Genomic DNA, 12,372 nt, shown 5'->3' with positions numbered 1-12,372 from the left:
ACTACCATGCATCACAAATAAAGGTACGAAGATACTCTATGCCCTGGGAATCGAGGAAATTTCCTTAACGAAAAGATCCTCGACCAGCGGGATTTGAACCCACGCCCCTCAGCATGGTCATGGTGGATAGCTGCGCGTTTACCGCTAAGGCTATCTGGGTCCCTGCGTTCGAATTGAGCTGCGAGAAAATCATGTGATGTTATTATTGTTATAGAGCACCCATGGACGGTTCAGCTTCTAAATTTGACCATAGAGTCGTTGTAAGAATCAAAGATGTTTGTTCCAATTGTAAGTAGGATTGTCCGACATTTCCCCGAAAACCATTTCCCCGAATGAATTTTCCCCGAAGGATTTTCTCCCGGACACCATTTCCCCGAATGAACTGTTTCCCCGAATGTACCATTTCCCCAAAAGTTTTTTCCAAAGACATTTTTCATTTTTTTTAAATTATCGGTGTAATAGAGTATATTCAGCAAGTTTGATAATCGTTTCGAACGAATGATTCTTTTATTAATGATTTGAACCGAAAAAATGTGATATTTGGATTGGAAATCGATGACAGTTTTTACTGCCACGTCTGCTATCAGAAATATGTTAAAAATGAAGTAATAAAAATGCATAAAATGCATAAAATGTAAAAGGTAGGTTTTGAAAGAATATTCAAGAGATGAACATAATTAATGCTTAATGTCGTTTATCCGAACATAATTCATCTGAATCACATATGGCTGAACTGACAACGGCAGAGTTATAAAATAAAGTTTGACTGATTGAAAACAGTTTGCAGGATTCAATGACGAGGCACAAATGAGATGTAGTTTCTGTTTCTTAAAACACAAGTGGATGTTTCATTTTTTAACTACATTTTATAACGTAAAAATGTATTGTTTTCCTTTTTTTTAAATATCCCTTCTTTATAACATAGATTGCTCTTCATTATATTACTGGTCCAATGATTGTTGGCTTAAAAATAGTTGATAATTTTAAAGCTAATTTTGCCTTCTTATCATCGTAGGCAGTTCTTTGAAGCTTTGGTGTATTGAAATTGTTCTGCTTGCATCTACTCCTCTGCCATGAATCGAAAGTCTGTAAAAAGTAGGCAATGAGAAAATGGGTTGTGAAGTACAAAGATTCAAAAAAAAAAAATCCTGAGGATTGGAACATGTTCAAATCTCAATGAAAATTCATAATTTGCTTTTCACTACAATATCTTTCCGAGAAAAATATAGGGATGATCAAATCACGGTTCTTTTTTGTGTTACACGGTACTGCTATGCGAATACTTTTCATTATGGGACAATCAAGCTTGGTGCTTTTTCCTAATTTTACAGAGCGAATCATATTATCTCAATAGTGCAGCTGAAAGTGTTGAAATCTGAAATCATGGGACTGACTTGCGATTCACGGCGGTACTAATTTAATCAGAAAGTTGCCCTTCTTTTATTAGAATGCAGTTCTTTATGCATACATTTATCAATAAAAATTAACAGAACTACTGAAACTTTAATCATTTTTTTTCTGGTTATTATATGCTATTGCTTCAAATGTCATTGTAGGAACGAATACTACAGATTTTTTATATTTTGATCCAATGCTTTCGATCTACTCCTAATTGTTTTTTTTTTGTCAAATAGGCATTTTTTTTCTATTGAATCAGTGAATACAGGTCGGACTCGATTATCCAGAGACTCGATTATCCGGGGACTCGATTATCCGGGATGCAATTATCCGGAATTTTAGATCGATTGTGGTCTCGTGGCCGTGCGGTTAGTGTCGTCAGGCATTTAAGCGCATCATGTCATGGGGTGTGGGTTCGATTCCCGCTTCAGCCATTGAAACTTTTCGTCAAGAATGTTTCGTGGCTGTGCCACTGGAGCAAGCTTGTCCGTTGTCTAGTATTAAGTTACAGTCTGTGCAGCTAAATGGCTGAAGACGGTGTCCGTGTCTTTTTTAACATTTTTTCTTTTAAAGACCTCTACTGTTGCTAGAAAAAATTATGGCTACGCCACCGCATCATATAAATAAAATAACGAAACAAGATAATATTTAAGTTCTTTTATCAAAGATATCAAATTTTTTCTTAGTGATTCGATTATCCGGAGGATTCGATTATCCTGAATGAAAAAAATCGATACTCCGGATGTATTAGCGTTTTCAGTTTTCATTACTAACATGTATTTGACGTTTAGGAACATTTCGGAATATTTTACGTTTGGCTTCTATCCAAGACATAAAACAATTTTAATAAAATTTTTATCTGGAAAACAGATATTGATTGTCAGTATATCAATAAAGAAGTATGTTGACTTTTAAAAATGTCTAGAAGGATGATTCGAGGTTTATTTATGTAGTGCAAGATACAATAGATTCTAAGAATCAATGGGCTCACTGTAGCTACTGTCACTATGTATAATGAAATTACGTTCAACCTCGTGGACTATAGCATGAGGACGTTTGGCGAAATCAGGCATCTTTGCGTAATCATGCGAAACAATGTGGGAGAACAGCCAATTATTAAAAGAAGGGAAAATTCAAATTGAAATATTATCAGCTAAGTGCCACTAAACATTGGAACAGTATAAATATAAAGAACAGCCTATTATTCTAAGAAGGCAAAACTAAGCCGCTTCCAATGAAACTGCCTATCATGTGCTCGCTTTTATCGTCAGGCACGTGGAACATTATTTTGCACATCTGTTAGTTTAAACACATGGATTTTATAACAAATTAATCAATTTTCATCTAGTCTTACACGTTAAATACTTTTTGTAAGCAGGATCATGGATAGCTTTCAGTATGACAATTACACTACGATTTTTTCGGGGAAATGGTACATTCGGGAAAATAATTTTCGGGGAAATAGTTCATTCGGAAAAACGTCATTCGAGGAAATTGCATTCGGGGAAATGGTTTTCGGGGAAATGTCGGAATATCGTAAGTAGGCCACACCTTATTGCATTTATATAAAAAATCTACAAAGTGATGTCACCTTTCAAACTGATATTGAGCCAACAGCGGCATCTCTGCGAAATGCTTAATTTTGAACATCAATATGCGGCGTTTAATATAGGTATGAAATTTCTCGACCAGTGATGAAACGTTATAGAGATTACTCCTTCCGGTCTTAAAATTCCTCGTATAACATTTTGCTCTAATTCAATCAATCAGTTCCGTGAGACATCCTCTAATTCAGACGTGTCAGCGGCGTGGATCCGATCGCCACGTGGATCTAGAAATGCGCCACCCCAAACCACCACCCAACCGATATCTTCTAAATTGAATTTCAAAGCTCTCTTCTTATGTGCTTTCCTTGTCGTTCTCTGTTTCTTATAGGTGATTCACTGCACGCATTGGTCCTTCCGGAAACGGATTCACACAGAAGTGCTGGCCACGCAAGTCTCCAGGTAGGCGATGGAGGGCAGCTGGGTTCGAGCTCGCCATCACCGCTAACAACGACGACGACGATGGATCGGGTGCTCATGGAGGAAAGAATAGTGCCAAGCCTGGTATTCCAACATCGCTGTGCGGATGGCTTCTTTCGGTGCAACAGCACGCTGGATTGCATCGAGCAGCGACGGAATTGCGATAAGGTGCCCGACTGTGAGGATGGTTCGGACGAGCGGGATTGCGGTAAGTAGGTTGTGAGTGCGATGAATGGCTACGGTGGAATGGCTGCTTCTGGAATGAATTGTGTGCTTCGTTTTGATGAGGTATGGTCATCGTAAGGTGCTGGTGTAAAATTAGTATAAGTAAAATATTAGAATACAAAATTCAAAAAACGTTTTTGGAAAAAAAAAACACCTACGAAGTAAGAATAGCTCATTCTCTTTCGAATTCGCCATAGAGAGTTCCAATTGGACGTGTAATCACAGAGATGTGGACAGAACACTTTTGTATGTTAGGGAGAGCAAAACGAAACCGTATAGTTACAAGTCATGATAAAAGGTCGCATGAATAAACATCAAAACTCTATAATCAATTTTCCTAAACATCCATTATTGTGACCTGACGGTTGCAAACATTCCACCGCCATGGTTATGAATAGTGATAAGTTCGATGGTTCAAATTCCAAATCAGACTCATCGTCCACACTCGGTCATTCCACTAAGCGGCTTTGTCGTTCCTCCGAAAAAAAAAATAAATCCAGACGACCCCAGCTGGCACGGTTGGCCATCATCGCCCCGTCCCATCATAGATAACGCCTGGCGCACATGTCTCTGATCTATATTTACTTTTTTCTCTCCTCTTTTTTTCTCGTCTCATTTTCAAATCTGTCGCCTGCAGACGACAACGTCGATTCCTGGTACTGGGATCACCTCTTCCGAAAGCGACCAGGGGCATTAAACGACCATCTGCCATTTACTTCCTGCGGTAAGTAAAACGACTCCGGATCTGTTCGTAACTATCTCTAGAGCTATAGCTTTGGCACTGGAGTGTTTCTCTGATGGTGCCGAAGATAAATGACATGAGTGTGTGGAAAAGTTGCTGCTCGGTTTGAGCTTGAGCTTAACTCAATGGAGCCCACGAAGCCGGAAACGCTCATTGATTAATAACCCGGCGGAAACAGCGGGTCTTGGAGCAACAACGGTGACAACACACGTCATCGTTGGGATTCTCTTTCACGCCTACCGTAGAGGAGGAAGTGGTAAAATGAACACTTTAAGGATTTCATATAATTTCTAATGATGAAACGTTCAATTCTTAGGTTGTATCACACAAAATTGAGGCATGTTTTCTAATGCTATGACAGAGATTTAGATTGAAATAGTTATTTATATTATTTTTTCTTCAACAAACTATGCAGGTAAATTAAGGTGAAAATGAAACGAAGCCAAAGTTCAAATTTTCAAGAGCACGGTTCTGGAGAACCGAACATCCGTTCAAGCTGAAAACTTAATCGATTGGTCACTAGCTGGTGGTGACCAATCGATTAAGTTTTCGGCTCAAACGGATGTTTGGTTCTCCAGATCCGTGCTCTTGTAAATTTTAACTCTGGCTTCGATTCATCTTCACCTTAAGCAGTTGATGATGATAAAATTAGGATCTAACAAAATATCGTATCAAATACATAATTTTCAAAAATTTCGATCTCTGTCCCAATAAAACAGTTATTTGTCACTCGATTTTTAAACCTCGAATATGAATTTCTCAATTTTTCTTACCTTAGCTATTACTATTACTTGTGAGATGTGATAAGAAGATTCATCATTTAAAAGCTTTGAAGCAATAACTTTTGATTATAAGCAATAAAAACATAAATTTCAATGACTGTTAATTCTTATCATCATCAATTCTTAATTTTATCTACAGAAATCAGGAAAAATGATCTTTTCCATCGAAAATTGAGCTATTTCAGTTTAAAACATTGCCACTGCATTAGAAAACATGTTATATTTTAATTTTTTGCGATATAATCATGTTTCTTAACTTAGATTGTGAAGAATGATAAATAAGGTCATAACTAGGGACAATGGAAATTCTCGATTTCGCGGAAGCCGCGAATTCCGCGAAATTTAGCCTTCGCCGCGAAATTTGAGGCATCTCTCGAAATGCCGCAAAATTAGTCAAATTTGGAGATTTTTTTTTGAAAATCACAGTGATTTCCAGTTTTTTGCTGATGAAAATGGTTTATTCATCTTGAAATCCAAGATCCATTAAATTTTTAGCTCTAACTTGGACAACTTTCTGGTTGGCTACTTTCGTTTCAAATTTTGCATTATCACTCTAATATTAAAATTGTCATCTTAATTTTTAAAATAAAAACAATTTTTTTTATGAAATTCCACGAAATGTTCATATGAAAAGGATATTTTCCAAAACTGTGTATATTTGGGTAAATACGGCCAAAAGTATGGGACCGCGACAAACCCGCGAAATTTCGAATTAATCGCCTTGGTCAAACGCGAAATTTCCAAAATTTTGCCGCGAATTTCCTTTTGTCCCTAGTCATAACATAAGAGATCTGTAACTAAAACTATTGATAATAACAAATAGAAACATAAATTTCAGAGGGTCATACGTTTTATGCTTAAGTGGTCTTAATATTTTGTATCTACAAATTATTGTAGCTCATTCAAATTTATCAAACTCTTGAGAAGGGTCCGCAAATTCATTCGAAAAATTATGAAAAAAATGGCATTCCTATCATAAATAAATTTAATAAAGACCAATTGAATTCTTTCAACGCATCATAATGATCGAGTTTTTTTTTATTATTTTGCTTCAATGATTAGGCGAATCAGAGCAATGTGGTCATTTTACCACAAGAGGTATCTGATGACGAATTCTATCCAGAGGAAGTCAAAATCATCAGAAATTGTGCCCTAAAATCTTCGGTTTGGATTCAATTCACTCATGCTTTCAGATTAATAGAATATGGATTTTCCACACCCAAGAAGCCATTTTAGCTCAGAACAAGCTTCCCAAAAGGACCTAAATTAGATTTTTTATTTAAAAAAAAATCATAACTTTCGAACAGCTCAACCGATTTTCAACCTTTTTTATGGAATGAAAGCTTGAAATTTCAACTTTTCAGAAAAAAATATAAAACTTTGAAAAATTTTTTTACATCGAAATTTCAATATTTTTTCATGTGATTTTTTTTTCAGATTTTTCAATTTTGTCTGAAAAAAATGAAATCCTAAGCTTTCATTCCATAAAAAAGGATTGAAAATCGGTTGAGCTGTTCGAAAGTTATGATTTTTTTTAAATTAAAAATTTAATGCACTGAGACCTACAGTGTGTGCCGATGAAAAATGACGGATTTTTTTTATTTTCAAAAAAATATATCTCTAAAACTAAAAAAACATACATCGCTGAAAATTTGACAGTAAACGTAAACTGAACTTTCAAGTAAAAATGAGAACAGCAATAGCCCCTTTGATCCCGAGGCCTTCAAAACACGAAAAAATTGAAGTTATTGATTTTTATTTCATGTTAAAAAAAACAGTTTTTGTGAAATTTTATATTTTTTCTGAATAGTCAAAATCTTTAGCTTTCATTTTGTCCAAAAAGATTGAAAATCGGTCGAACGGTTCAAAAGTTATCATTTATTTTGAAATAAAAATTTTGCAAAATCGCGTTTTTTTTCTGAACACCCTATTTCGGAAATGGTCACCCTAATCAAAAAAAATCCAAAAACACGTGTATTTCAGATTAGGAAGAAAATAGCAAATTTTCACGGAATTCGGTGACCCACTAGATCGGTTTTTCATGGAAGGGCTGTATATATGTATATTGCTGTGTGCGTTTGAATTGCAAATTTCAAACACTAAATGCGGTTAGATTTTTAACAAGGAAGGCGATGTCAAAGTTTGATTTTCTTTGCTGGGTTGGCGGTGATATCAATCATGGTTGCTAAGTATCCTTTGGTTACTTTGTGTTACCGCGTTTGAAGGCAGATTGGGCTGGATTTGCACATCAAACGCAAACAGCAATACCATACTTTCTGCAACTAGTACAAGAATTTAGGGAGCTCTTTCCAAGATAAATGAAAATTTATCGTGTATCTACTACCGAAAAGCTAAACATTACTTATGATTTGCAATTGGATTAGATGGACAAATTGATGTGAAGATTTGCAAAAAAGTTACACGTCTTCTCAGTGAGAATCGAACCCACGACTCCCCGATCTCTAGTTGGGGCGCGTTACCACTACGCCATGAGAGGACTCATGAACGTAGTAGTTAACCTGAATTCGATTTCAGCTCAATAATCACGTGGTCCTTTTTCGCAAAGTGCACCTTTTTCGGAAGAATTAGATGCCCACCCAAACACAACGCTTTCTATATATATCCAATGCCTAGCCCGAGAGCGCATTATTTTTAGGTATAGGAATAGCACACTACACTAGCCAGCAACTGCGCTGGCTGAGGTTTCTATTGTGTGGGCTTCCAATGGGTCGCGAGTCCTCTCATGGCGTAGTGGTAACGCGCCCCAACTAGAGATCGGGGAGTCGTGGGTTCGATTCTCACTGAGAAGACGTGTAACTTTTTCGCAAATCTTCACATCCATTTGTCCATCTAATCCAATTGCAAATCATAAGTAATGTTTAGCTTTTCGGTAGTTGTTAAACTTCCACTCGGCTGGTTAGTCGTAAACCACGATTCATAATTAAAAACAAGTAATCTTGTATATTGACTGCGTTTTGAAAATAGCAATCTGTCTACCATTTGTTTACCCATATCTTTACATCGAATCACAATTACTTAACATGTTTAAATTACTATGAATACTTGTTGCTTCAATATTAAAATCATGACCATAACATACATACAATATTATAACAAAATTTCAAAGGTACGAATCTCAAGAAGTAGATATCAAACAACAGTGTAATTTCTATTTTAGCTTTATGCTCTATCTTTTAATTCGGAAGTAGGTGCTTGAGTGGGCCATTGTGACGACCATCTTTGAATTGGACCGAGATGTTCCACCTTAAATCCAAATTAAATTCAATAAGTGTTATTCGTCTTCTTCTTCTTGGCATTAACGACTCCACTGGGACAGAGCCGGCTACTCAGCTTAGTGTTCTTATAAGCACTTCCACAGTCATCAACTGAGAGCTTTCTTTGCCTAAGTTGCCATTTTCGCATTCGTATATCGTGTGGCAAGTACGATGGATACTCTATGCCCAGGAAGTCAAGGATATTTCCATTACGAAAAGATCCTGGACCGACCGGGAATCGAACCCAGACACCTTCGACGGACATGAGTTCGAGGTGGTGGACGAATTTGTCTACCTCGGATCATTGGTAACGTCGGATAACAACTGCAGCAGAGAAATTCGAAGACGTATCATTTTTCGGAAATTGTGCTTGCTACGGACTCCACAAGAACTTGCGGTCTGGTAAACTTCACTAGTATGGAGGTGAACCATGTACAAGACGCTGATAAGACCGGTAGTCCTCTACGGGCTCGAAGAGGACCTGCAAGCGCTAGGAGTTCTTGAACGACGTATGCATGGGACGATCTTTGGCGGAGTATGTGAGAACGGCGTATGGAGGAGAAGAACCACGAGCTTGCGCAACTCTACGGGGAATCCAGTATCCAGCAAGTCGCCATAGCTGGAAGGGTACGATAGGCGGGGCACGTTGTGAGAATGCCGGACAGCAATCCCGCAAAAATGGTGTTCATCTCGAATCCGGCCGGTACAAGACGAAGAGGAGCGCAATGAGCTAGGTTGTTTGACCAAGTGGAGCAGGATCTTGCAAGTATGCGGCGATCGAGAAACTTGAGGTTAGCAGCCATGGATCGAGTTAGTTGGCGTAACATTGTGGCGCAGGTCATGTCTTGAAGGACGTAGCGCCATCAAAAGTAAAATTAAGTTATTTTCCCGAACATTCCTCTGTGATTATTCTGGACATATTTTAGTATTCTTGCAGAAATCCCTCTGTGATTAATGCGTGTATCTCCTTGGGTTTATTTTTCGAAACCCTGGAAATTAAAATCTTCTGAAAATATTGCGGAAGATTTTACCAAAAATCCTGATGCAATTCTTCAGGACATTTTTGGAGGATTCTTCCGAAAATTTTCCTTGGACTAAACTAAAAATTCTTCTGGAAATCCTCCGGAAATAACTCTGGGATTCTTCGATAATGTTCCAAAGACTATTCCGAAAATACTTAAAAGAATGTGTTTGGATTCTTCCGGAAATTATCTGAAATACTTTCGAAAATCCTTTCAGGTATCTTTTGAGGATCCTTCCACAATTCTTCTGTAATTCATCTAAAAATGGCTTTGTGATTTTTTCGTTAATATCCTTTGAATACTTCTGTGACTAGCTCCGAACATGCTGTTAGAATCCGGATATCTTTGGAGGATTATTTGGGAAATCCTTAAAGGATTCTTTCGGTAATCTTTCTGAGGATCCTCTGAAGCATTCTTACTAGTTTTTTTTCGAGGATTCTTTCAAAAGTTCTTCAAAAAATCTATCTGTGATTATTCTTTCGAATTCCTAGAAATTCTTTTCGAATTCCCCTATTTTTCCCTATTATTCTTCTTTAGAAATCCTGTTGGAAAGATTCTTCTAGATTTTTTTCTGGATTTTTTAAAATCTTGCTGGGGTCTTTCCGTAAAACCTTTTGAGATTCATCCGGAAATACCACTGTAATTCTTCCGAATATCATTCAAGAATTCTACCAGAAGTTTTCCTGGCACTCTACCATAAATCGTTCTGGTGTTCTTTCAATATTTCAAATATCTTTCTGGAATTCTTCTGAAATTTTTTTTGGTTGATTTTGATTGACTCTTTATTATGGGGAAATTCAGCCCGAGGCTGGTTCATCCCCGCAAATCTTCTTGGTATTTTTTTGGGATTATAGAAGGAATACCGGAAGAATCAAGGAATGGTTTTTGAAAGAATCCCAGAAACATTTTCGAAAGTATTTCAGGGAGATTTCTGGAATAACTACTTAGGAATTTTTGGTAAAGTCCCATGAGGATTATCAGAAGAATTTCAAATTAATGCATTCCATAGTAATATCCAGAAAAATCCCTGGAAGTTTTTTTTGGGAAATTCTCAGGGGTTTTGAAAGAGACATCTGTATCAATTCCTGAAAAGATGTACGGAAGAACTTCAAAATAAATTTCCTGAGCTATTTAAGGAAAGAGTCATAGAAAGATTACCGAAAGAATCACGAAGGTATTTTCTAGGACACCCAAAGAGCTGTCAGATCTCAGAAGGGTTTTTCGAGAGAATCACAGAGGAATTCTTAAAAGATTTTATGAAAAAAAATTCTGTAGAATCATAAGTAAATTTCAAAAGAAATCCCAGAAGAATTTTCGAATACCCCAATAGTTATTGTAAGTCCGGTCAACCATAAGAGAATGCAGTTCATCAAAAATGCATTTTTCTCGGTACCCATGCAAGACACCCTACATTGGATGCATGGGGCATTAGAGCGCATCCGAATTCGTATCGAATGCACCACTTCCGAAGTTAGGTGTCTCCTATGAGGAAAATCCAACTTTGACGAGAAATTTTAAATCTCGATAGAGAAAGAACCATAAGAAAAGTTTGTTTTCATGGTTACCTCGATGGTGCCTTAGATCGCATTTGCACTGTTTTTACGTTTTATAACTCGGTACCTCCCTAACTCGATGGTCCTAAAGAGTTGTGTATAATTTTAAAACAGTTTTTTTTTATTTAACTCAAAATAACTTCTTTTGACTCCTCAGTGGAATTGCCATTAATATCGTTATAGTTCAGATACATTTTATGCTTCATTTTATCTTAAAAATATTTATAAAAAACGTTTTGGAAAGCGGTTTAAAGTCTCTCTTAGTATTTATTTAATTAAAAATGTATTCATCATAAAACTTTATCCCTAATATATATTTTTTGTCATGAATCAAAAGTGCAAATTTGTTAAATATTTATAATAGGTTCTTGTATAGCTAAAAATTAAAATATTTTTTTATGATTAAAATCAATCAGGCATTGCAGAATTCATTCTCATTTGATCAAAGCAATCGAAGAAAAAGATTGAATCTGTATCGGTCCATGATCAGCAATATTGCGTTAGCTGTGAAAAACTCGAGTAAAAGTAGTGTGAAGCTCAGAATCGTTGTTGGCAAGCGGGAGCACCACGAAGAACCTTGCATTGCATTCTGACATTACTATAGGAGTGAGGCGTCAAAGTTGTGCCATGCCTACTAGATCGTTTGATGTCCGATCCGATGTTACATTCTCGGAGTTCTTTCAACAGGCGTTTGATTGTCAACCATCATAACAGGGTTGGAAGACAAGATCTATGACAATGTTCATTCAGTACCACACATCCTCCCTCTTCTCAGGAAAAAAAGTTTGAAGTGATGAGTTTTCACATCGTTTCCGTCATCACGAAAGCTTTCAGGAATTCAGGATGTATATTTCACATCGCTAAGAAACTCACCGATGTATACTGTTTCATATTTCAACTGTTCACTTGTACATGCGACTTTGAAACATTTTTCCGCTGTAGGATACCCACGCAATCAGAACGGCGTTGAAATAATTGATCGGTTGAATGTCGTTCCATACATTAGAAACGGCAAGCTAATTATATGAAATGACATATCTAAGATGAATTTTGGACAAAATATTGCTATTAATAAACTGACATATATGCGTTCAACAGAGTAGCATCAGTGTTTGACTTTCATCTTGTTGTACATTCAATCCACCGTACTTTCACGGAAATACTCACTCAAAGACTTGTTTGACTGTTGTTACTTGTTTTGATATAACATATCTACTAAGTTACTAGAGATCATTGGGCTTACATATCTTATTCTATAGATACAGTCGCGCATGCATGTGAACATCACTTTTATTAGGAACCAATTTGTGACCACTAGTAGCGATAGCAAGTGTACACCACCATTACTTAG

At 36.7% G+C, this 12,372-nt stretch overlaps 1 protein-coding gene across 1 annotated transcript in view; it reads left to right on the top strand.

Moving 5' to 3' along the window:
• Positions 1-12,372, top strand: part of LOC5565984 (relaxin receptor 2) — a 263,353-nt gene that overhangs the window by 116,248 nt on the left and 134,733 nt on the right. The window contains exons 4-5 of the mRNA XM_021850982.1: positions 3,334-3,630; positions 4,285-4,371. Of these exons, the coding sequence (XP_021706674.1) occupies positions 3,334-3,630; positions 4,285-4,371 (384 nt within the window). The remainder of the gene's footprint in view (positions 1-3,333; positions 3,631-4,284; positions 4,372-12,372) is intronic.

The sequence above is a fragment of the Aedes aegypti genome, chromosome 3, assembly GCF_002204515.2.
Source record: "Aedes aegypti strain LVP_AGWG chromosome 3, AaegL5.0 Primary Assembly, whole genome shotgun sequence".
Lineage (NCBI taxonomy): Eukaryota > Metazoa > Arthropoda > Insecta > Diptera > Culicidae > Aedes > Aedes aegypti.
The sequence above is the reverse complement of the archived record's forward strand: the minus strand, read 5'-3'. Positions and strand labels throughout refer to the sequence as shown.